The 26,174-nt window shown below is 51.7% G+C and overlaps 1 protein-coding gene across 3 annotated transcripts; it reads right to left on the bottom strand.

Annotated features, from left to right (window-relative positions):
* Nucleotides 1–872: 872 nt before the first annotated feature.
* On the bottom strand, nt 873–13,797 carry CAPG (capping actin protein, gelsolin like). 3 transcript variants are annotated; one of them, XM_038561591.1, is made up of 10 exons: nt 13,696–13,797; nt 6,881–6,916; nt 6,531–6,703; nt 6,298–6,452; nt 5,920–6,087; nt 4,437–4,586; nt 3,981–4,073; nt 3,442–3,574; nt 1,715–1,803; nt 873–1,049 (listed from the first exon to the last, which is right to left on the bottom strand). In XM_038561591.1, exons 2-10 carry the CDS (start codon nt 6,901–6,903, stop codon nt 984–986), a joined length of 1,050 nt encoding a protein of 349 aa, XP_038417519.1. In that variant the 5' UTR covers nt 6,904–6,916; nt 13,696–13,797; the 3' UTR covers nt 873–983. The 3 variants fall into 3 exon arrangements, with proteins under 3 accessions (XP_038417519.1, XP_038417518.1, XP_038417520.1); XM_038561590.1 differs by having other exon boundaries at nt 13,542–13,765; XM_038561592.1 differs by lacking the exons at nt 873–1,049; nt 1,715–1,803 and adding an exon at nt 2,284–2,308 and having other exon boundaries at nt 13,542–13,766.
* Between the last annotated feature and the right edge of the window lie 12,377 nt (nt 13,798–26,174).

Genomic DNA, 26,174 nt, shown 5'->3' with positions numbered 1-26,174 from the left:
CCACTGGACAGCTCTGCAGAGACGGCCTGGGGGATATGTAGAGGAGGGCATGTTCCCGTGCTGCTTTGCACAAAATCAAGATGAACTTGGAATTAATTTGGGATGGGAGAATCCAGCCCATCAGAGCTCAGAAGCCCTTGGGGTGCTGACACGGAAGTGGGTCAGGACAGTCGTAGCTTAAGGTGCTGCCCTTGGGGTGCTGGCACGGGAGTGGGTCAGGACAGCCACTGCTCTCCCTGCCTCGTGAACTGCCAGACTGCCTCAGCCTTGCTCCTGCCCCTGGATCCTGCACTCCAGGTGGGAGCGCTGGGGGCTACTCCGTTCTCCTATTTAGCTACCTGGCCTCTCTGATACTCCAGCCACACCCCATTATACGAGACAACAAACTAAGGCCTAGACAAGGAAAGGCAACTTGCCCAGCCTGACACGGAGGCAGGGTAAAATCAGAGCCAGAATTCGTGACTCTCAACACTAGTCTGGGGCTTTCCCCCAGCCCTACAGTGGCCCCATGCTCATCAGCCCAACATGATGCAGTGTGCCTAGGAGGTGACAAGCCAGACTTGTGTACAGGAGTGAGAAGTTGTCCTCTTGGACGGCAAGCATGTCATTCGGGAGCCAGCGTGTGAACTGAAGCCCCGGCTAAAGCCATCCTGAGGCCTGGTGCTGTGCCTCCTCCCCAGCGGGTCCACAGCAGTACCTGCCAGCCCTCTGGGACCTCCCGGCCCGGCTGCCTCCATCCTGCAACGTCAGCTTCAGCCCCAGAGCGGAGCAGGCGGTTGTCCCTGGGCCCTCCTCTGCCCCAGCACGTGGATGAGCTCAGGTGGGTAGTGGGGGAGCGAGGACTAGCTCAGGGCAGGCAGCGGGGCAGAGAGTTGGGAAAGCACTTGTCTCCTTTATTCAACAGCCTCGGGGGCACCTCAGCACTGGCCAGGCAGCCAGAGGAGAAAGCCGGCAGGAGGTGGGGGGCAGGGAGGCGCCCACCCTCATTTCCAGTCCTTGAAGAATTGCTTGAAGATGGGGCTCTCGCGCCCCTGGGGCAGAATCTCCACCTGCAGGGCAGAAAGAGGGAGAAGTCTGGCCCTCAAGGTTCCACCCTCGGGCTGCCAGAGGAGAGATGCCCAACATCCTCTTAGCAAACACCATGTACTTTTGGGGCCCCTGGGTGGCTCAGTCAGTTGAGCATCCACTCTTGGTTTCAGCTCGGGTCATGACCTCAGGGTCTTAAGATCAAGCCCTGTGCTCAGCACGGAGGAGTCTGCTGCTCTCCTCCTCCCCCTGCCCCTCCCCCCATCTCGTACTTGAGAGCTCTTTCTAAAAAATTGTTTTTAAGATTTTATTTATTTATTCATAAGAGAGAGAGAGGCAGAGACACAGGCACAGGGAGAAGCAGGCTCCATGCAGGGAGCCTGACGTGGGACTCGATCCCAGGACTCCAGGATCACGCCCTGGGCCGAAGGCAGGCGCTAAACTGCTAAGCCACCCAGGGATCCCCCTAAATTTTCTTTTTAAGCAAAAGAAAACACCATGTACTTTTAAATGTTGAAGGATTAAAAAGGGCTTTCCCACTGGAGGGGGCCAGTAGGGAGGCCTGACAGTTCCTGACTGTGCCCAAGGGTTTCCTGCCCTTCTTGTCCAGTCTGTGGGGCAAGAGGCCACAGGAAGAGACCCCGGCGAGGGGGGGGGGGGGGGGGTACGACACAAGGCGGCTCCTCACCTGAGTGTTGGGGGCATAGCGCATGCGGGAGATGAAGTCCTCGGCCACTTGGAGAGCCGCCTGCCGCTCCTTCTCGTTAGCTTTTCGCCCTGGATCAATAGGAAGGGGATTGATTGATTGATTGATTGATTTTTTAAAAGCAGGGACCCTCTCTAGCCCACATCCCATTTTCTCAAGGGAACTTAAGGTGGGATTCCATAGAATAGCTGGACCAGGAGGTGCTAAGATGCTGAGGAGCTGTTTGGAGGTGTGAGGTCAGCCCCTTGAGACTTCTCCCAACCCGGCAGCCCCAAGTGGGATGAAAACTGTTCCTCCTATCTGCTCTAATCAAAACCTTCTGCTCCGACCAGGGCCCCACGGATATTCAGAACTAACATTCTCTGTGGCCTGAGACTCTAAATCTAGAGTCCCACCCGGGACACCTCGCCTCTGGAGTCTGTCAACTGTGCTGTTGACAAGTATCAACAAGTATCAAGCCTTTTGTGTAACACTAAACGGGACAAAAGGGTGTGATTTATCATCATCTTACTCCCATAATGCCCAACAGCTGAAACTGGCCTTATGGCTCTGCCATCAGGTCTGCCACCTAAGAGCCTGTAAAAAGGAAGACCATAAGTTATCCTTCCCCTCCTGTGGGCAATCTCTTTCATGCAAGATGTGCTCAGTTTAAAGCAAGAGCCTTCTCTTCCTGGCTCCCAATATTTTTCCCCTCTGGTTTCTCTTTCAAAAATGGTTCGGTTCTTTGCTTAGGGTTAAATTCCCTTCCGTGGGCATCCGGGAACCCCTCAAGCTTGGAAATGGTTCATGGGAAAGATACTCTGGCAGGAAGGGAAGGGCAGCCCCAGTGCGCAATTTCCGATTGCCCTCACCCCAACTCCTAGAAGGCTCCACGCTGCCTGCTGCTCTGGCCCTTCCCCGAGCCTAGAGTACTCCTGGCCAGTAGCCGCTATCCTGAGAATGCCCAATCCTTCCCCATCTTCCTGACCAGGCTAGGACTGCAGGTTTCTCTTGGCTTTGGTTGCCCCCACAAATATTTATTGAGCAAAATGCTATTTCATCAAGACACCAGAGATGATATGGTTCCTGCTTTTGGTAAGTTTATAATCCGGTCAGGAAGGTAAGACATGCTGGAGAAAAGACAGGCATGGAGAAGTAAGGAGGTTCCCGGGGCCAGTCAGAGACTCAGAGCTTTGTTTCAACATTTTTGGAGTTAAACCAAGAGAACAAGCTTATACATGACAGTGTTTCTATCTCCAGCCAGTACAATTTCTTGGAAAAACAAGTTCTACTAGTTCTTTACTGAGGACACGAAGTGAGATTTAATTTATGTAAAATTGCTCTGTCACACCTCAAGGTAGAATAGCAAGATTGGGGTCCCAGCAGCCCAGAAGGCTAGGAGTGCTCTAGGACAGCAATGCTTGACAGTAATCCTGGGCCGGCATCAAGGCTTGAACCAATTAGATATGCAAAATCTTTGGCTGGGGGCGGGGTGGAGGGGGTGTCCTGCCTTCTGTTCTAACAGGCCCTCTGGTGATTCTAAGGCTTGCTGACATTTCAGAACCTTTGCCTGGAATTTAGGGGGTGGGAACAGCAAAGAGAAACTGCTCAGCAGCTCCCTGAGGCTGTTTTTGAAAGCAGTCAGGCAGGCTGAGCCCTCTAGTGGGAAGTGTGCCCAGGTCAGAGCAGCTGCAGGGGCCTCAGGCTAGAATGGAGAAACCCCCGCGTACCTTTCCAAATGTAGATCTTGCCACAGAGCCCATTGTCCAGCACGAAGCAGTCATCAGACAGCAGCAGCTCAAGGGCAAAGGGACTGGAGTCGGCCACCTTGGTCAGGTTCATCTGTCCAGTGGCATCGGAGACCTGGGGGAGGATGGGCAGTGCCAGATCCCACCCCCTGCCCCCAACACACAGCCCTAACCTCCGCCCATATGCCATGGCCCCCACGGCCCCCGCTCACGGCCCCAGCCCAAGGAGCAGAGAGGAGACTGGAACCACTGCAGAAATTAAGTAGATTCCAAATCACAAATAAATGCAAAGAATCCAAAAAAGTAAAGCTCAGCATCAGCTTCACATCTCCTTCTCCAAGAATGGGCTGGAAGTGAAGTGTCAATATCTCCTCAGGGGGCCAAACATCCATCCATTTCCCATCCTCCCCTCACTTGGAGCCCTGGATAAACCACTGTGCTGCCCCACCCAATCTTCCCTGGGCTTTATCCTGTCCCTAAAGCACCCCTGCCTGGACCCAGGGCAGGCCCGGAGCACCTACCTTATACAGAGCCGCGGCCTGGGCATTTGTCCGGTCCGCTGTGAGGTCTTCCTCAGGGTTGCCCTCCTTCAGAGCAGGCTTGGGGCCCAGGACCTAGAGGGGCCAGGGCAGGCCAGGTTTCCAGGCATTCCTGGGCACCTGTCCCAGACCTTCCCAAGCCATCATGCCCAAGGCTATCATATCTGAGGGAGGTAAATTGTGTCCCGCACAAGGGGGTGAGAACTGGGTCCAGCCCAGTCCACCTGCCAGGCCACTGGTCCATCTGCCCAAAAGGCAACTTTACTCTGAATCACACGAGGGCATCCTATGATCCCTTATGATCATAGCCCACAGCATCCTTAGCTCACAGCCCTAAGCTGTACACAGACCACCCACCCCTATCCCTGCCACCCTCATCTGACCACCCTCAACCCCTCCCCCAGCTTCTCCCGGCTGCCCATCCCAATATCCCCCAACCTGGATCATCTCTGCAGGTTCTTCCCCGTCAGTGACAATCTCCACTTGGGCCTTGCCCTGTCGCTCACTGTCCCGGATGGCCAGGGCCAGGTCCCGTGCCTTGTTGCGCTCCAGGATGTTGGACTTTCCACCACACCAGGTGAAGATGTTCTGGAGGGAAGTGGGGAGGCTCAGATCCCTGCATCCAGCTTGTTGACTGTATATGTGTGTGATGGGGGTGTGGGGTGGGGGTGTTCCTGAAGAACTGCCCCGGGAGGCAAGACCATCTAAGACAACACAGCAATCTTTGCAAGTGTTTCTCTGGCCAGCCCCATCCACCTCCTGCTTTGTTTCTCCACATGGCTTTATCCAAATAGACTTAAAGGTCTTTATCTGGTTTGTAATTTATGTCCCCTGACTAGAAAGTTTCATTAGGGCATGAGGGTTGTGTTTTGCTTTGCTTTGTTCACAGCTGCGTGCCCAGTACTAAAACAGAGATGGCACAAATTTAGGCACATATTAAATAATGAATGAATGAGTGACTGGGCGAATGCCATCCTGGTGCCCCGTATCTCACACGGCTACTCGCCCCCTGCTGAGCTCGTCACCTGTCTCCAGCTCCCTGCTGCTAGCCCTCCTTCTAAACTGCTCCTGGGGACGCCCAGGTGGCTCAGCGGTTGAGCGTCTGCCTTCCGCTCGGGGCGTGATCCTGGAATCCCGGGAGAGTCCCACATCGGGCCCCCTGCATGGAGCCTGCTTCTCCCTCTCCCTGTGTCTCTGCCTCTCCCCCTCTGTGTCTCTTATGAATAAATAAATAAAATATTTAAAAATTAAAAATTAAAAAAATAAACTGCTCTGGGTTGGTTTCCTGCCTGGAACCTTCAGCACCAGATGCAATCCAGACTCCTCAACCAGTCTCCAGACCTAGGTCTCAGGCTCCAGAACCCTTTCCGTTCCCTCCGCTCCTGTCCACACCCAGGGATCCATCAAGCCAGTCCCTTCCCTGCCGTCAGCATGTGTGTCTGCACCTCACCCCCTTCCGCTGCCCCAGCTCACCTGCTCCAGCTCACCTGCCGCTCGGGCTGTTAAAGCATCATCCCCGCCCCCCCCCCCCGCCCCCCCCTCCCGCCCCCAGGCACCTTCCTGGGACTGGCTTCAGCTCCCGCTAGAGGGACCCCTGCCTGCCCCAAGCCCCTGGCACAGGCCCTGCCTCTGACAGTCCTCATCACATGCCACCGTGCCACACAGCAACGGGCCTTGTGGTTCCCGAGCCGACTCCGAGTGGGCATCAGAGACCCCGCGTGAACGGCCCAGCGGACAAATTCACGGCAGGGCGGGCGGCTGGCCAGAGCTACAGGCTGGGAGAGGAGAGAGTAAGCCGCGGGGCCTGGGTGGCGGAGGGGCTTCTGCTTTCGGGACAGGCGATGTCTTCTAATGGCTGGAGTGGCCTCTTGCCCCTCGCCGGCCTCCCGGTCCCTGCCGGCTTAAAGGGCCTGCGACTCACCGGGCCCAGGTCCAGGATGAAGCAGTCCCCGGTGTTGAAGCTGTCCCAGCTCAGCGCCCGCTCCGTGGCGCGGATGTTCTTCTTCCCCTTCACCTGGTACAGCTTCTTGATGGGGGCCGCCGTGGCCCCTGGGGAGGTCTTGTGAAATGCTGACTCCACTCCACCTTCCTGCAGCCCAGACGCCCACCTGAGTGGGTGACGGCCCCCCACCCCCGTGGCCCTCCCTACCCTGTCCCGGCAGGAGATGGGCAGAAAGATGGGGGGGGGGGGGCAGGCCCGAGGGCGCCTGCGCCCTTCGCAGGGTGAGAACTGGCGGAAGGACGAGCGGCGGGGAGAGCAGCCGCGGGTGTGGGGGGGCGCTGGGAGGTGGGCTCTGACCTGGTACTTGAGGCCACGCGGGAAGTAGCTCATGAAGAGGTCGGACTCGTTGCCCTGCACCTCGCGGTGCTGCACCGGCCGCTCCCCAAGCAGCGTGTTGAGGTGCACGGCCAGCACGGCGCAGGCCCCCTGCTCATCCCGGGACGACTGCTGGCCTGGGGGGGAGGCGCCGGCCCCTGAGACCCCGCCCCCCGCCTGGGCCACGCCCCCAACTCGCCCCCCAGCCTCCTTACCTATCCAGAGGTGCAGGTGGGAGAGCTCCTCCGGACCATTGTGCAGCACTAGGTAGGAGTCCCCGGAGAAGAAGATGCCCTGGTTCTCACGTGCTACCGGCACTGGCTTCAGCTTCTCCACCCGCCACACATGCAGGCCGGGATCCTGCACCGAGCCTGGGAACGGGGAGCCACTGCCGGAGGGAAGAGGGTTGGCGGTGGCGGCCCGGGCCCATGAGGAGTGGACCCCAGCAGACCCCTGGGCAGACCGGGCGGGCGGGGGACGGTGGCCTGGGGATGAGGGAAGGGGTGAGGGGGGCAGCCCTGGGGGTGAAGAAGGGGAGGGATGAAAGGGGGGGCACACAGCTTACCCCTGGGGGAGGGAGGTGTACATGCTGTTTCCGGTTCTGGAAAGACATAAGAAGCCACCATGATTACAAATGTTATGACAACCACCCTTCACATTGGCCTGGGGAGGCCCTTCTGGGTGTCAAATGCTATCATCTTCATTAACTACCTCACCTCCAAGAGCCCAAGATCACCCTGGCTCCATTATGCAAAGAAACTGAGGCACAGAAAGTCTAAGTCCAAAGTCACAAAGCTTGTGAGTGGCTAGTGAAAACTAGGTTTCTGACTCCTGGGCCAGGGTCTTCCCCTTGCTGTGACCTCTCAGCCATACCTCTCTTCTGCTTCCAGACCCTTAACACTGGGCATTGCACAAGGCTGACATACAGCTCTTTAAGCAATAACTGCCTATATTAGAAAAGCCGAAAATCAATAACTTAAGTTTCTACCACAAACACACCAAAGAAGGAAAAGCAGATTAAATCCAAAATAATCAGAAGAAAAGAAATAATAAAAATAAGAGCAGAAATGAATAGAAATAAAAAATAAAAAAATATAAATAAATAAATAAATAAATAAATAAAAGAAATGAATAGAAATAAAAATATATATACAGAGAGAAAAATCAATGAAGCTGGTTTTTGAAAAGAAAATCAATAAAATTGATGAACCTTTAGACAAACTGATTAGGAAAAAGAAAAGACACAAATTTCTAATTCAGAAAGATGATTCACTACAGATTCTACAAATATTAAAAGGATAAAGAGACTATTACAATACTTATGCCAATATATTCCACAACATATATGAAATGGGCAATTTCCTTGAAGGATACAGATTATGAAAGTTCACTCAAGAAAAATAGATTACCTAAATAATTCTCGAATCTATTAAAGAAACTGAATTTATACATAAACCAACCCTGCCCCCTCCAATTCCAAGTCATGGTACATTCTTTTTTTAAGACTATTTATTTATTTATTTATTTATTTAAGAGAGAAAGAGAAAGCATAAGGTAGGAGGGGGAGAGGTAGATGCAGAGGTGGGGGAGAAGCAGACTCCCCCCACTGAGCAGGGAGTCCCATCTGGGGCTTGATCCCAGGACCCTGAGATCATGACCTGAGCTGAAATGAAGAGTCGGATTCTCAACTGACTGAGCCACTGAGGCATCCTCCAGTCATGGTATATTCTACCAAAAATTTAAGAAAGACATAATACCAATTCTATGCAAACTTTTCCAGAAAATAGGAGAGAATACTTCCCAATTCATTCTATGCCACCAGCATTATCCTGATGTAACAAACCAGATAAATATATTATAAAAAAGAAAATTAGTGTGTGCTTGGGTGGCTCAGTTGGTTGAATGTGTGACTCTTGATTTTGGCTCAGGTCAGAATCTCAGAATTGTGCGATTGAGCCTAAAGATGGGAGTCTGCTTGGGATTCTCTCTCTCCCCCTCCTATTGCCCCTATTCCCCATGCTCCCTCTCTCTTGTTCTCTCAAATAAATAAATAAAATCTAAAAAAAAAGAAAAAAGAAAAAAGAAAATGAGACCAACATCCCTCATGAACATAGACACAAAAATATTATCAAAATTTTAGCATATGTGGGGAATATAAATAATAGTGAAAGGGAATATAAGGGAAAGGAGAAGAAATGTGTAGGAAATATCAGAAAGGGAGACAGAACGTAAAGACTGCTAACTCTGGGAAACGAACTAGGGGTGGTGGAAGGGGAGGAGGGCGGGGGGTGGGGGTGAGTGGGTGATGGGCACTGAGGGGGGCACTTGACGGGATGAGCACTGGGTGTTATTCTGTATGTTGGTAAATTGAACACGAATAAAAATTAATTTATTAAAAAAAATTTTAGCATATGGAACTCAATAATATACAAAAAAGATAAAATGCCACGACTAAATGACATTTATCCCAAAAATGCAAAGTTAGTTTAACATCCAAAAATCAGGGGATCCCTGGGTGGCGCAGCGGTTTGGCGCCTGCCTTTGGCCCAGGGCGTGATCCTGGAGACCCGGGATCGAATCCCACGTCGGGCTCCCGGTGCATGGAGCCTGCTTCTCCCTCTGCCTGTGTCTCTGCCTCTCTCTCTCTGTGACTATCATAAATAAATAAAAATTAAAAAAAAAAAAAAAAAAAAAAAAAAACATCCAAAAATCAATGTGACCCACCTTATTAACATATTATATACACATGAAAAAGAACACCTCTCTAAAAGGAAGCCATTTTAGATTTCTTTCTAAGTTGGCAAGACTGTAAATAAATTTTGTTTAAACCAAAAGCCTGATTTATGTCCCGCATATGTAAACATACGTTGTACACCTGCCTTGAAAACGAGTAGCCTGAAGGAAATCATCTTGTTCTTAAAATACTGACCAATGTTCCCACTTCCTGCATTCCTTGACATTAAAACTCATGGTTCTTGGGACGCCTGGGTGGCTCAGTGGTTGAGCATCTACCTTCCGCTCAGGGGGTGATCCCGGGGTCCTGGGATTGAGTCCCACATTGGGCTCCCTGCAGGGAGCCTGCTTCTCCCGCTGCCTATGTCTCTGCCTCTCTCTCTGTATCTCTCATGAGTAAATAAGATCTTTTAAAAAAACTTCATGGTTCTTACTTATATGCTAATCTATAATCTCTGGAGCTTCTGCAAGATGTAGAAAAGTAGATAACCCTGTAAAAACTGTTTATTCTCTGGAGCACCTTCTTCCCTGTGAAGAGCGTATTTCTTGTGGCAGCTGTCCTAACTTGGGCTCAAATAAAACTCTCTTTTCAAGATTATTTATTTATTTATTTATTTATTTATCTCACCCCTCTCCTTAGCTCCTGTAAGAGTCTTGTTGCTTCACCATCTTTGGAATTCCCATGTCGATGTGGATTCTCCATATGTATGCTATTACATTTAATTTTTCTCTTGTTAATCTGTCTCCTGTCAATTTGATTATTACCCCAGCTAGAAGGACTTTGAGGGACAGAGGAAATTTTTCCTCCCCAAACCTCAAATATCATATTATTCTATAGGTCAGTGAGAGCAATCTTTTTTGGACAAGTTACTCAGGGGAAAAATAGTAAAGGCAAGTATTTTAAATATATATATTATTTTTCATTCACTGTCTCTTTCCTAGGTTCTGATTACTACACAGTTTCTTTCTTTCTTTTTTTTTTTGGGGGGGGGGCATCAAATACATAGCCCACACTAGCAAGCAATGTAACACAATTCAGCCTGTGCAGGTGAACAGCATTTTTGTAAGGTGAGCATCTGTGACACAGAGTAAGGACCCGGGGAATTTCAGGGTGAAGATGAAAACTGGTGCCATGGGGAGCTTCTTGGGGCTTGAGGAAGCAGGAAGGGCCAATCTTTAGGGGATGGGCAGGAGAGCAGAGGGTGTTGGGTCTGAGTAGAAAACAGAGGGATAAACAGGAGCAGCAGTAATGGATGTGAAATACCATGTGAATCATGACTTCTTTTCCATTCCTAACTCACAGCATAGCTGAAGGCATTTTTTGAAACCACTTTTTCCTAAAGCAGGAGGTGGTGAGGGGGAAGGTTGGGGGAGGGAAACTTTAACGTTCCTCCATTCCACAGAAGGTCACATGCTTGCCCACATCCCCCACCACAGGCTACTCAGCCTGTGACTCAGGTTTGAAGTAGTGGGGCGACTGCCCCACGCCCAAGCCAGCAGGAAGAGATGCTGTGAACAAGAGGGTCAATTGTTAGCTTCACTATTTTTCCTTTTGTGTTACTGATCTGTAAGCTTGGGCCATAACTCAGAAGCCAGCAGCCAACCCTCGAGACCACAGGCCTCCAAGAGCCACTGCAGGGTTTAGATGAAAGGGGTTTGGCCACCTGCTTCTTCAACACCCCAGCTGCCTGTTAAAATTACCTTGGAATCTTATAAAAACACAGATGTCCCAGCCCAAGGCCTGGAGATTCTGATTAGAGTGTGGAGTGGGGCCTGTGCATCTGCATTTTTAACACATGTTCCATGCAATTCTGTGCTGCCAGTTAACTGTCCAGAACGGCATCTCGCACCTGCTTGTACATTAGAATCATCAAGCTCAAAAAAATCCCAATGTCCAGGACACATACTAGAACAGTTAAAATCAGAGTCTCTGGGGTGAGGCCTGGATAGCATGTTTGAGAAGTCCCAGGTGACTCTAAAGCTCAGGTCAGGGCCGAAATTCATGCTGTCCCATCAGATCTCTGCCCATTGGCCTTCTGCTCCAGGCTCTCACAGGTAAGAGGCCACCTGACACCTCTCCCATCCAGCTGTTCTGCCCAAACCCACAGCAACTTGAGCTTTCCCAGTATGCATACCAACCCATACCACCTCAGCTGTCCACGGAGACTTCCAGGACATTCGGTAGCCTCAGACTTCTCTGGGAGTTCCCCCAGCCCTCTCACTTGGGAGCACAGGCGTCAGTCTCTACTTGCATGACCTGACAGCTTCATGTCTCAGTCAGAGCAGCAGACTTGCTTGACACTCCTGCATTCCTCAAGCAGCCCACACCAGGGTCTATGCAATTCCATACAAAGTCTACACTGGGAGCTTGGCACTGGGCAGAGCAATGGTGCAGGCACAGAAATGAGAAAGAATAACCCATGTCTCATGGTCTAACTGGAGAGAGAAGTAAGGAGCCATCACAAAGCAGTGGGGCCACAGACAAACTTTCCCTAAGTGAGGAATGTCACAGAATCACAGATAGTCAGGGTTAAAAGGAGCCTCAATGCTTATCTTATCCTGCTCTGCATCTGCCTCCCAACGTATGCCTGTTTGCACACAGCTCAGGAACTCCTTCTATAGCATCCCTCAGCATCCTCCTCTTGAATACTTCTGGTGATGGAGAACTTACCACCTCACAAGACAGCCTCCATATATACATACCTCTTCCATTAAAACCTTTGTTTCTTCTCACTCTGCCATAGTCCACTGAGTTACGGATCTGCCCACCTGCCCTACTAGACTATAAAGGCCTTTTGGGCGGGGAGTGTATTTTGCCTCTCTTAGCTAGAACCTGAAGGGGAGCAAAATATACCACCCCAAAATAAGCCACTTTGGCATGTTGATTATTTTAAACCGGCTATTTTTTAAGAAGGATTTTGTTTATTTATTTGAGAGAGAGAGCACAAGCAGGAGTAGCAGCAGAGGGGAAAGGAGAAGCAGACTGCCCGCTGAGCAGGGAACCCAATGCAGGACTCAATTCCAGGACCCTGGGGTCATGACCTGAGCCAAAGGCAGACACTTAACCAACTGAGCCACCCAGGTGCCCTAAATTGGCTATTTTTAAGAAGCAGCAGACATTGGTGACATTCAGAAAACCAAGTAGAAGTTGCCCTTTGTAAGAGACATTTACACTTATAAGGGAAGTCTCCCACTGTCAGGGTGTCTCCTTACTGTATCAGGAAGGGAGGAGGGGGTGACTGCAGCAACTTATCAAAGAAGAAAGCAGCCACTTAAATCTGCATAACAACCTTACCCTTGTTCAGTAAGTAGGCTTTTCCTAGTAACCTCCCATAACTGACCCCCAACATATTTTGTCTTTAGCCTAAGAGGGTATTTAAGGTGATGGCTTTGACCATTTCAAGTTTTCCTGGATCTGTCCCAAGTATACAGGAGGTATCCGTGTTATTAAACTTTCCGTTTTTCCTCCTGCTAATCTGTTGTATACCGATTTAATAGACCAGCCAAAGAAACTAGAAGGGAAGAAGGGGAAGCTTTTCTGCCACTACAAACCCCACCCTGTGCCTGGCACCCTGCAGGTGCTCAGAGGGTGTGTTGGATACTCAGGACTTTGTGGGGCCATGATTCCTGGAGCAGCCAGAGCGTGAGGGAGAGCGTGGGATTTCACAGGCTGGGACAGGTTGTAGCAGCCCCGAGGCAGAAAGCAGAGGTTGAGGAATCCAGTGAGACTGTCAGGATGCCAAGGGTGGGGGAGGATGCACACCGTGCTGACCATTCCAGGGCCCAGACTTGGGAGGGAACCTGCCTTTGAGGACACCCTGGGGGACTTGGGGGCAGGGGGAGGTGTCCCTGTGATGCATACCTTTAAGGCAATGCTTGACAACTGTCAGGACAACTGCCCCTGCCTGCCCTCCAGTGCTCTCTCTGCCCTCCTCAGACTCTGACTCTAGATCTCTTCACTTCACGGTCCACCGGCCCCTAGAGAAATGCAACAGCCCCTCCCCCTCTCCCCAAGAAAGAGTGGAGGGGTGAACGTTGACGCTAGAAATGACAGCAAGTCCTCCCAGCCTGGGATGTGGGCATTCCCCGGGTCGGGAGAGCTGGGTCCTGAGCCCTGGCCTGGGGACTCTGGCTAGTCCTCTTTCCCCTGACACTAAGTGGGGCTCCCCACCTTCTCTCCTCGACCGTCACCTCCCTCCTCCTCCCCTTCCCCTACCCTCCAGGCCCAGGACTATACTCGGAGCTGAGGTCTTGTTGGATTTGCAGAAGAATGGGCTGTGCTACAGTTTGAATTCCCATGCTCTGTCCCCTTCCCCCCCACACTGCAGCCCACCTGTCTACAGTCACCTGGCCCTGTCTTAGGAACGGGCATCCCCAAATCTGTCAGGAGGTCCGCATCACCTCTCCCGCCAGCCAGGACACCGCCGGACCCAGGCATTGCTCATCAGGATCCTGGGCACAACCCTGGGGCTCCAGCCCGACGGTAAATGTACCTGGAGCCTGGCACCAAGCTGCCAGGACAGCGGGCTGGGGGACACCGGTCCTGGACAGAGCGGCCTCCAGAAGCGTGGGTCTCTGTCTCCAGAGCTGGCAGCCAGCCCTCACCTGCCCGCGTGAGGGTCCCGGGGGCCGCCCTGCCACTCGCACCTTTCCGCGGCTCTCCCGGCTCGCACTTCTGCTTTTCGGCGCGCCGCACCCAGCTTCTCGCTTCCCGAGGTGGGGCTGCCCCGCCCCCCGGCCCCTGGCTCCGCCCGCCCGCCCGGTCCCCTCCGGCTCGGGGACAGTGTGAGGGGCGGCCGCCTGGAGGGAGGAGGGCGCGGCGGAGGGCCCGCAGGGGCAGCGCCCCCGGGGAGGCTGAGGCCCAGCCCCGCCCCGCTGCTGGCTGCGGGCTAGGCTCCTAGCGGAGTCTGGGCCCCGCGAGGAGAGCCCCACGAAGGCCACCACGCTCGCCAGCCCCGGGGGACACGTCTGCCCTCCTCGGCCTCAGCTGGCTTAGTCACATTTCCTGGGAGGGGTCACTGCCTCCGCAGTGACTTTTTCCTCCTCCCCCAGACTTGTCTTTCGCCTTGCCCTGGATGCATACATTTGATTGATTGATTGATTTTTAAAGCTCACTAAGGAGGGAGTGCCTGGGGTCTGGGACACATTCTTCGCTGTGTCCTGTATGTCAAATGCCTCGAGTCTACCCTCGGTCATCTTCTTTTGTTCACCAGATGTTTACACACAGTCTTGGCACTGGGCACTCCGAGAGTCAGCAGTAGAAGGAAGGGTGGTTCCGGGTGCCTGGCTGGCTCAGTGGGTAGAGCATGTGACTCATAACCTTAGGGCTGTGAGTTTGAGCCCCACATTGGGTGTAGAGCCTACTTTCAAAAAAAAAGAAGAAAAAAAAAGAGAGAGAGAGTGGTTCTGGCTTATCCAGGGGGCCATCTGGCCTACATCACATTGTAGGACCCCAGAGCTAGTCTGGCCAACTTGCTTGCACACTTTCTAGAGGATGCTGAGGCCCTGAGAACACAAATGTCTGGCCCACAGTCCTGTGTGTCCAGACTCAAGGTCATCCAGGAATGAATGGCTGGCAGAGGCAGTATAAGGGAAGCTTCTATTTCTTTCTGAATCCATGCAGAGGGATGAAGCAGAGTTTGTGTGTGCTCCAGGAGCAAGTGGGCACCCCCCAGTTACTTAACCACATGTGTGGCTCCTCCATCAGGACTCTGGCCTGCCTGTTCAGCACACAGGCCTGCCCTGGCCTAGGTCTGGTCTACGGCCCCACCCAGGAGGCAGCAATTTGGGCAGCAGAACTAAGTCAATCCACATGTTAAAATTTCTGGACCAGAACAAGGTAGTAAATTCTCTTTGGAGAATGCAGACTAGCTGGCATCTGAGTGTCTCCATGCTTAAACTGCTGGAGCTTAAACTTAAGCGCAGCGTAGTCTGGGTTGTAGTACCAGCTAGAGCATTGTCCCCACGAGAACCGGAGGCTGGACAGATCATCTGGCAGAGTGGGAAGAGCTGAACAGTTTGACTACTTACTCGCTATGTTTAATCTGGAGCCTCCCCAAGCCCAATCTGTAAAATGAGCGGAAAGAGAAAGGCGAAGATTAAATGAGATCATAAAACTAATTAGCAAACAGATGCTAAATAGATAAACCTAGACTTCTTTTTCTTCCCAACAAAGAGGGTTTACTAGGTTAACCCCAGCACACATGCCGGCTGCCTCAGGAAATTAATGCCCCTGCACCCTCCAACCTCAAGCTTGGTGTAGCTGGCAGGGGGATGGAAAATCATACCACACCTCACTGCCCCTTGCCCCCTCCCCTTACTTCCACCCTAGCAAGGCTATACCCAGGGGTAACTGGGGGGGACTCTTAGATTCTGGACTCTGCATTACCCAGGACACAGGATGAATGGGAGTCACTGTTCTCCACATTTGAGCCTCGCTTGGTGAAACGTGGCCCCATCACCACAAAAATAAAAAGTTTCCTGAGTTAACAGCAAAACAAAGGAGCAGGTCACTCAGCCGGGGAATCCGAGCGCCTTAGCACTCAAAGCACGCTAAAACCTATCTGGCAACCGGACTCTAAAACTTGCTTTTCGGTTTGGGTTTTGTTCTTTGTTTTTCTTTTTGTTTTTTAAACCAGACTCACACTCACAGATGGAGTAAAAGAAAGCATTTCTTTAGCAAGGACCCGCCCTTTCCCGCCCCTCCTTTCGGGAAGCGGGGCCACACCGAAGGCGAGCGGGCGTGCCCGGAAGAGGGGAGGGGGGAGGTAGCTCCGCGAGGAGGCGTCCCGGGCCCGCCGAGCCCCTCGACGCCCACGGGGGAGCCGGGCGCGGCCGCCGGGACCCCAGAGCGCCGCCGGCCTGCGTGCGCCTCGCGGGGTAGCTCGGGGCGGCTGCCTCGGCGGCCCCCCGCGCCCAGGGCAGGCAGAGGGAGCGCCCGGGGGCCGGAGCCCGGCTGGGGGCGCTGCTGAGCCGCCCGCCGCCCCTGCCGCTCCCCGGGGCACCCGGACGCCCACGTGGACCTAGAATCCAAGCGGCGTTAGGGAGGCGAACCCCTGCCAAGCCGCGCGGGGAACTCCGCCGGAGACTGCCCCGGCCACAGCCCCGGCGACGGATAGATCCGCGGCCGCAGTCACGCTAACTGCGGCTGTCCCCTCCGTGCCTGTGTACTGGTGCTTCCCAGTCAGACCTTCTGCCTCTAATGGACGGACGAGTGTCAAGGAGGCTCAGAGGGGATGACTTGTCCAGGGTCTCACTGCCAGTTCAGCAGCAGAACCAGGATCCCAGCCAGGGCTGGTCTGACCTCAAAGCCCGGGCTAGGCCCGCAGTACCTCCTCCCCCTTCTCTCTATTTCAGAGGAAGACAGGCCAGCCAGTGTCTGCCCCAGACAGCCAGGCCCTCCAGAAAGTGAGTCAAGCGGCACGTGGGCCACTCTTCCACCTTGGATCCTGAGTGGAGAGCCATGAGCGGCGGGCAAACCCCAAAAGATATCAGCTGCCAAAAGGCATTGGGATCAGGCTATGGATCTGGCCTCCTGACACAGTGGTAACAGGACATTGTTTTCCTTTCTTGGGAAGCAGCTTGTTTTTATTATTTATTTATTTATTTATTTATTTATTTATTTATTTATTTATTTATTTATTCTTCATTCATTCATTAATGAGAGACACTGAGAGAGGCAGAGACATAAGCAGAGGGAGAAGCAGGCTCCCCACGGGGAGCCAGATGTGGGACTCAATCCTAGGACCCCAGGATTGCCACCTGAGCCAAAGGCAGACACTCAACCACTGAGCCACCCAGGTGCCAGGAAGCAGCTTTAAAACTTGCAACTAAGGGAGCTGAGGTGGCTCGGTCAATTGAGTGTCTGACTCTTGGTTTCAGCTCGGGTCATGATCTCATGGGTCGCAGAATTGAGTCCTCAGTTGGACTCCATGCTCAGAGGGGAGTCTGCTTGAGATTCTCTCCTTCTGCCCCTCCCCACTCTTGTGCACTCTCTCTCCCAGATAATTAGTAAATAGGGATTTTATTTTATTTATTCATCTGAGAGAGAGAGAGAGAGAGACAGCACAAGCAGAGGGAGGGGCAGAGGGAGAGGGAGAAAAAAATCCCAAGCAGACCCCATGTTGAAGGTGCCCAACCTGAGGCTCTAGGGCTCGATCCCAGGACACCAAGATCATGACCTGAGCTGAAACCAAGAGTTAGATGCTTAACCTACTGCACCATCCAGTGCCCCAATAAAATTTATTTTATTGGGATCCCTGGGTGGCGCAGCGGTTTGGCGCCTGCCTTTGGCCCAGGGCGCGATCCTGGAGACCCGGGATCGAGTCCCACGTCAGGCTCCCGGTGCATGGAGCCTGCTTCTCCCTCTGCCTGTGTCTCTGCCTCTCTCTCTCTCTCTCACTGTGTGCCTATTATAAAAAAAAAAAAAAAAATTATTTTATTATTATTATTTTAAAATATATTTTTAAAAAGATTTTCCAACCAGCCTGAATTTCTCAGAGGCCTACTAACACAGGTTGGGATAAGGGAAGCAGTTCAAAGCTTGGTTCTACCCCTTTCCACCTAGACTGTGCTGGGCAATGACACTTCACTGAGCAGCGCTTAGAAACTACCCTCCCGGGGGATCCCTGGATGGCTCAGTGGTTAAGTGCCTGCCTTCGGCCCAGGGCATGATCCTGGAGTCCCGGGATCGAGTCCCACGTCCGGCTCCCTGCATGGAGCCTGCTTCTCCCTGTGCCTGTGTCTCTGCCTCTCTCTCTCTCTTTCTCCTGCCCCCCACCCCCGTGTCTCTCATGAATAAATAAATAAAATCTTTAAAAAAGAAAAAAAAAAAAAGAAACGACCCTCCCCCTGTCCACCCTCCTCTAGTCAACTGCTCACCCTGCAGACTCAGTTGAAATATCTGTCCCCTGAAACAGCGATCCCTGCCTCCCTCCACTGCAGTCTCCAGGTGCTCTGAGCATCAAGGCTACTAGGCCACCTGGGTCTACAGCCTCCATGGGAAAGCTTTTTAACCACGCCCCACTAGGAAAAGTGGAATTGTATCTACGGAAAACCTAGTTGCCCTGGCTCACTTCCCAATGGTTGTGCCCTGCCAATGGCCAGCTAGACACAGTCTTTCCAGAGCATTCTCATTTTCTACATTTTTTAGGTAAAATTTATAGTGAAACGCACAAATCATAAGCATAATGAGTTTTGGCACATGCAAACACCCATATAAACCTATATCCTACCAAGATACAAAACACTTCCACCCCCCTAGAAATTTCCCTTGCCATCATCCCTTTTTATTATCTGCTACACATGTGCCTCTCCCACCACACTGTTGGCTCCTCAGTCCAGAAGCTACATCAGGTTATCCTTGTGAAATGAAGAGTCCAAAGGCAGGCCATGACAAGATGGGCCACTTTGGCATGAAGACCATATTGAGTTAAAAAGCAATCAAAACCCTGCAGATCCAGAAAAAGCTCTTTACCCCCTTTCCCCAGCAAATGCCTAAAAAGTTTTATTTTTTTTATTTATTTTTTTTAAATTTATGATAGTCACAGAGAGAGAGAGAGAGAGAGAGGCAGAGACATAGGCAGAAGCAGGCTCCATGCACCGGGAGCCCGACGTGAGATTCGATCCCTGGTCTCCAGGATCGCGCCCTGGGCCAAAGGCAGGCGCTAAACTGCTGCGCCACCCAGGGATCCCTTTTTTTTTTTTTTTTAATTTATGATAGCTAAAAAGTTTTAAATAAGGACCTGTTCCAGGAAGACAGCTATCATCATCAACAACTACATTATCCTATGAACTAGGTGTGGTAGACGGTTAGGAACCTAGCCAACTCATCTTTGATCAAAGTCCTCTTTGTCCCCTTGTTTGTGAGTGGCCTAGGAAACATTTGTTTATCAAACCTTTACTCTTTTTCATCTGCCTGTGAGTTGCATTCTTTCTCTTTGAAATCCCAAAACCCTACCTCCTTCTCCTTAACTCAGAATGGCATCTAGATCTCATTTTGCCTGGCTGGCTCTGGAATTTCCATGTCTGTGTGGGCTCCCCATATGTACACTATTCATTTTCTCCTGTTAATCTGTCTCATGTCAATTTGATTTTTAGTCTATCTAGAAGGACCTTGAAGGGACCAAGAAATACCTGCTCCCCAGACACCAGCACCCAGCAGAGCACATAGCAGGTACAGACACTCAAAAAAAATTTTTTTAACTAAATTTTTATTCTAATTAGCAGACTAGAGAGCAAAATCTCTACATTCTAGTGTGGCCTCAAGGTACTTTGTCACCTAGGGAAAGTCACTTAAACCTTTTGAGCCACAGGTTCCTCACCTGTGAAGAGAGGAAAATAAAACCGTCATCCTATCTTGGGGAATTGTGGGTATCCAGTGAGATGACCCATGGGAAACTCTTTGAAAAAAATAAAGGGCTGGACACATGTTAGGTGCTACTATTATTATTATTATTATCACTTCTAGGACAAACATCTGGCTGAAAAAAAAAGGAGAGAGAGGCATCTGACACTGACTTCTGGATTTGGCTATTTTGGCTCTAGCCAAGGTCTGGGGCCATCCAAGATGGCCAGCTCTCTGCTTCTCTGTCCATGGACCCGGGCTTATGGATTGATCTTCAGGGTTAAGAATTTCCTGGAATTACAAAAGATTCTCCCTAATTGAGTTCCCAACCTGGCTTCTAACTACCCTGCCATATGGTCCTCTCTGAGTCTGTTTCCCATCTGTAAAATGCAGACACCAGACAAAAAGTCCCTTCTGGGTCTTCTGACTTCAATCCAGAGGCACAGCTCAGGCTGAGCAGTTGTATTTTCTCATCCTGGGAAACTGGAAGGGATCCGTTGCAACACTTAAAAATTCCAACATCAAAATTCCCCAAAATATTCCTTTGAAGACATTGATTCAGAATGCATCTAGCCTTTACATTTGATCTGTAATGAATCTTCCTAGATCCTTTCAACCAGCTCTAAGGATTGGCCAGGAGTCTGGACCACCACATTTTCTGAATAAAGCTGTTGGGTGCTCAGAGACAGGCTGGGCATGACTTGCTGGAATTTCTTGGTGACTCCTTGGAAAGTGTGACTCGTCCAGTACAGTATAAATGAGCAGGCCAGGAGGAGCTCCAGTGGGGCATTGTGGTGACAAGAAGGGCACTAGGTGATTGGGGCAGGAGGAAGGGCTGGTTTATCCCCTCAAAGCCAGGGTCACACTGGGTCCTCAACATCATTGTAAGCTCATGATAAGAGCTAACAATCTTGAGTGCTGGCACTATCCAGATGCTGTCCTTTATATGATTTTCTTCTTTAATCCTCCCATTTATTCTCTAAAGTAGATCATTTTATTATCTCCCTTTTACATTTACATTTTACATTTCCAGATGAGGAAATAGAGGCCAGGTAAGGTAAAACAAAACAAAACAAAACAACTTGCTCCAGAATCCCTTTAGTTAGTGGCAAAAGGTGGATTGGGAGCCTGGTAGTGAGATCCTCCCAATCCTCACAGCATACAGCCTCCTGAGGTGGAGCTGGGCTGTGTCAGGCACTCCTACCTCCTCCCCACCAGGCCTACACTCCTTCCTCCTTTCCCAGGGCCCATCCTGGTCTCAGCATCAAATGCTAGTGCCAGTTGGCAGTCCTTTCACTTGTAACAAACTACCTCTGTTCACCCTCTAGATACTTTGCTTTAAAGAAAAGAATTTGGGGGACGCCTGGGTGGCTCAGTGTTTGAGCATCTGCCTTTGGCATCCCGGGATCCTGGGATCAAGTCCCACACTGGGCTCCTTACAGGGAGTCTGCTTCTCCCTCTGCCTGGTCTCTGCCCCTCTGTGTCTCTCGTGAATAAACATGAGAATAAATCTTAAAAAAAAAAAAAAAAAGTATTTCAAAATAATTATAGTCTCGCAAGAAGTTGCAAAAAATAGTATAGAATATTGTTACATGCTACAACCTGGATGGATTTTTAAAACATTATGCTAAGTGAAAGAATACCATCGCAAAAGATCACATATTATATGATTCCATGAAATGTCCAGAACAGGCAAATCTGTAGAAATAAATAGTAAATTAATGGTTGCCTAGGGCTAGAGGGGATAAGAGGGTGGGGTTCAGGGGTTGGTTACTAATAGACACCAGTTTCCTTTTGGGGTGATGAAAATGTTCTAAGATTAGATTGTGGTAATAGTTGCACAAGTCTGTGAATATACTACTCTGCTTATGTAATCCTCAAAGCAAATCTATGGGCCAGGGTTGCCCCATTTCCTGGTTTTCTTCCTCACTAGAAACTTCCTCCCTTCCTGAGCTCCCTCTACAGGGTTGCCAAATTTGGCAAATAAAATCTTATCTGTCAATCCTATGAGGGAGTCAGCTCTAACGTGCTCAGCCAGTCCTGGGCGAGTCTGTTCATCATTTTTGAGACAGCACTGATCACAGACTCTTTTAAGAACTAAAAGGGCCCTGGACCCTCCTCTTGACCAGGGTGGCCCACAGGCCTGGGCAGGGCCTCCCCGGGGCCAAGTCCTCACTCTGGCCTTTCCTCTCCCACGTTTACACCCAGGCCTGGCTGGCCTGACACCAGGGCAAACTGCAGCCAGAGTACGCAGTTTTTCGTGCCTCAGTTTACCCATCTGGAGGCTGGTCTTGCAGGTGCTGCTGAGGCAGTGGGCCTACTGCAAAAAGAGCAACAGGAAGCCGGGCCGGAGCTGCGAGTCCGGTGCCAGGCCTACTGCCCTGACCCAGGCCAACGAGGCAAAAGGATGGCACAATGCCGGGCTCCGCTCCGGTGGGACCCACCCCCACCCCCACCCCCGCCAGGCCCTGTGCCCCCAGGTGCAAGCCCCAGTAGGAGGGGGCCACGGGGCGGGGCCTCGGGAGCTACGGTTCGAGACCTCAGTGCCACCCCCAGGTCCAGCGGGCCCTCGGGCATGCGGTCACGAGGACCGGGTCGCCACAGCGGCTCTCGGCTCTCGGCTCCCGGGACACGCAGACACACCCGCGCACAGGCCGTGCGAGCCCCGCCCCCAGGAACTACAAGTCCCAGCAAGCAGTGGGCTGAGGGGCGGTCTCGGACACCCGGACGCTCAGGCCGGGAGGAGTGGCCCGCCCGGTGGGATACCCCCCGCGGAGCGGGGCTCCCTTCCTTCGGAGAGGCGGCACTTCTGTCCCCGCCAGCCGGGCTCCTTGGCCCTGCACGCCCGGCTCGACGCCGGTCGAGCCCTCCTGCTCCGCTCACCTCCTTCTCTGGCTCGCACCCTCCCCCGCCCCCGCCAGCCCGGGCTGCTGGAGAAGGGATGGTGGGTGGGGGCTCGGCCCCGCGGGTGGAGGGGTGCCGAGTGCGCCCCCCTGACCTTTCCTCCTTCGCCTGCAGCGAACTCCCTTTCCCAGGAGGGAGGAGCAGCCCCTACCCTGGGGCGGGACTACGCCTGCCTGTTAGGGGCCTTGTGTGGCCTTCGGGTCTCCTGGAGAAGCTGGAGGAAGGCCTGGGTTCCCCGGCGCCTGGACCGTGTGTCCCGATGTCCCCCGCGCGGTGCAGGACCGCTGTCGGTGCCCTGCGCGCAGGCATCAGATTTACAGGACAGAGCCTGGTAAGGCTGAGAGGCTGTCAGGAAGCTATAAGCAGGGCATTCTCATTCGGTATGCTCTCCCTCAAAATGCTCTGCTCACAGCTCGGGGTCAAGCGCCAGACTCTTGTCCTAACTTTCAGGTTACCCAAGGATCCTCCAGGCGTTACAGAAGAAACTTACCCAATCCCTTCAGTACAAGTCGGGACCTCAGTCAGTCTGCTCAGTGGATGAGCTGTGCGGAGGCCCCACTTCATCCGCCCGCCTGGGCCAAGGCAGTCTCTCTCCAGAGGCCTCTCTTCTCAGCTGATTTCTGGCTCCCAAGTGGGGATTCAGGTTACACCTTATCGGGAGCAGTGACACCACAGTGGCCAGCAACATATTGGACTTTCTGTCTCCAACCCTATTTTCAGCTTATACACTTTTTGATCTGATCATGTACTGCTGTGTCCCTGATCAAAGAGGTTGATAGGAAAATACCTAGTTTATGAAGGTATAGCCATGACTCTGTAATGTCAGTGAGATTGTATTCTTCTGTGGTTAGGTCGAGACCAGCTGTTTCCTAGAAATATTCCATTTAGTTTTGGAACAATTAGAAACAACATCAGAAATGATATTCAAAGTAGATCACCCAGGTTCCCTTGGTAGCAGGAGTGGGGGGGCATATTAACTATTTAGTTAGGTGGTCTTTAAGCATACCCATTTCTGTCTGGGAAGTTCTCATAGGCCTGATTTTCCAAGTACTTTTTTTTTTAAGATTTTATTTATTTTTTCATGAGACACACACAGAGAGAGAGAGAGAGAGAGAGAGAGGCAGCGACATAGGCAGAGGGAGAAGCAGGCTCCATGCTGGAAGCCCAATATGGGATTCCATCCAGGCATTCCGGGATCACGTCCTGAGCTCAAGGCGTGATCAACCGCTCAACCGCTGAGCCACCCAGGCATCCCATCCAAGTACTCTCGTTAAGACAACCAGCCTTTTGTTGAGTCGTCCCTCTGGGCCTAGAGAGGAGAGATAGATAGAAACTTGGAGACAGGGCAGCCCAGGTGGCTCAGCAGTTTAGCGCCGCCTTCGGCCCAGGGCATGATCCTGGGGTCCCAGGATCAAGTCCTGCGTCGGGCTCCCTGCGTGGAGTCTGCTTCTCCCTCTGCCTGTGCCTCTCTCTCTCTCTCTCTCTCTGTGTGTGTGTCTCTCATGAATAAATAAATAATAAATAAAATCTTAAAAAAAAAAAAAAAAAGAAACTTGGAGACAGCCTTGCCCCAGTCCCTGGATTCTCTAATAAGAGCCCATTCTCTCCTGTAACAGCGATTTCTGCATTCCGAGGCTGAGCAGTGGAATCTTGAATCAGTTAGAGTCTGTGTCACTTGGCTGTGATGTACCAAGCTATTTAATGCCTATCCCTACTTCCTGAAGATCCAGCTGACTGGGTACAGGTAATGTCCAGGACGGTGTTAACTAGATCATTATAGGGAATGTGGCTAAGTGTAAGGGGCCCCCAAGGTTGGGTTCTTCCCCCTTCAGGGCCATGGGAGCGACTCAGGACCATACGTATTTTATACATGAAAGTACCCATACTTATCCTGGTTACACATCTCAAAGCAACTGCAAGATTCATATTTTGACAGAGTTATCCTTGGCACGTGAATGTTTTAAGTAAAAGATGGTTAAAACCATCATTTAAAAGAATAAACAGAGGGGTACCTGGCTGGCTCAGTTAGTAGAGCAGATGACTCTTGATCTTGGGGCTAAGTTCCAGCCCAGAGTTGAGTGTAGAGACTACTTAAAAACAAATCATAAACAGAAACTCATTGTTTTTTTTTTAAGTTTTTATTTATTTGAGAGAGACAGAGAGCACGTAAGCCGGGGAAAGGGGCAGAGGCAGAGGGAGAAGCAGACTCCGCTGAGCAGGGAGCCTCTATCCCAGGATCATGACCTGAGCCAAAGGCAGACACTTAACCACCTGAGCCACCAGGTGCCCCAGAAACTCCTTGTTCTAATAACACCTTCCATCTTATTCGTACATACTTTTAAAATCTTGCATTTGTATAGGGCTTCACAGATTTCTGCCCAGGTTCAAAGCAAGGTCCTCGCATCAACAGCAGGTGGTAGACCTTGGTCCCTGGTCCTGCGGGCCTCGCCCCTTCCTCCGTCGGCCAGTCCGGGGAGGACAGGCAGCCACGCTTCTCCTCGCCACCAGGGGTCGCCCTTCCCCGTAGAACTACTGCTGTGGTCCCCGCAGCGGACCGGACCGGGTGGGGGGACGAGGACTCTAGTCCTGCGTATACCAGTGCATGGCCCTGGCCCAAGGCCCAGCGTCCACTTCTGTTTGAGTCTCAGTTTTTCCGTTGGTAAAGATGGGGAGGGTGGTCTCTGGGCCCTCCACGCCCATCAAGGAAGGATGTGGGGATGGAGACACTTCCGGCGGGCGGCAGTGCCTGGAGTCTGCGAGAGGGAGGTAAAAAGCCAGGCCGGTTCTCCATAATCTCTCGGCTCACCAGAAGGAACAAGGAGGTTCTGGGAGTAGCGGATATCTGGCTCTCTGGCTCAGAGCTGAAGAGGGAGACCTAAGTGGGGCCATATTTCATCTGTCCAGAGGGGTGGGGGGTGGAGGAATGAGAAGATGGAGGGGGAGGGATAGATACCTCCACACACACTCAGAAGAAAGGACCCAGTAGGGTAAGGGCACCAGCAGCCACAGATACCCAGAGAAGAGTCCTCTGGGGAACCCATCGGCATTGAGGGAAGGGAGTTGTCTGCAGGCCTCAGGCGCTCGGTCTAGACCTAGTGGCTGGTGTCTGATGGGCAGTAAAGAAACAAGCTATGGCCTTTAAGGAGAGAGACACCAAAGATGTTTGCAGAGACACATTTTTTTTTTAAATTCTTAGTTATTTATTGTCTCTCCTGATAGAATGTAGGCTACAACAGGCAGAGATTTTGTTTTTCCTGCCATTCTGTGCAGTATTTCCAATGTTGGGGCCAGTGCCTAGCACGTAGTAGGTGCTCCCAGAAAGGCAGGCTTTGAGTGAGACTTGAATATGTACCTACAACAAATATTTGTTAAGAGCCTGCTGTGTGCCAAGCTGTGGGCTGGGCACTTGGAATTGGGCCTTGGACTGAACAGACATAGTCGCTCCCCATTTAGAGTGCTTACAGTCGAGTGGGAGTCTATAGTCTAGCTCTGAAATCTTATGTGGGAGCCACAAGAGAGAATGTGTCTTTGGGGGAGACAGAGTGCCCTGGTCTGGGACCCCTGCTGAGGGTCATATAAGCTGTGGCTTATATGGGGAAAGAGGAAGAAAGGGGCCAGAGTGTTCCAGCAAAAGAATGGCAAATGTGCAGCTTCCAGAAAAGGAGCCCGTTTGAGGCCAGAAAGGGATGAAAAAAGCAATGTAACATTATGTTTGCAACCATCCTGCCTCCCACCCCCACTTTACCCAGGCTTCTCAAATCCTGGGACACCTCCTGGGCTCCCTATGCAGGTGTTCCTTCTAGAATCTGGGCAGTGGGCTAATGGATCAAGTTTAAAGATAGCTTAAGAAGTTACGGTGATTTGCATAATCGGGCCT

This window comes from Canis lupus, chromosome 17 (assembly GCF_011100685.1).
Source record: "Canis lupus familiaris isolate Mischka breed German Shepherd chromosome 17, alternate assembly UU_Cfam_GSD_1.0, whole genome shotgun sequence".
Lineage (NCBI taxonomy): Eukaryota > Metazoa > Chordata > Mammalia > Carnivora > Canidae > Canis > Canis lupus.
The sequence above is the reverse complement of the archived record's forward strand: the minus strand, read 5'-3'. Positions and strand labels throughout refer to the sequence as shown.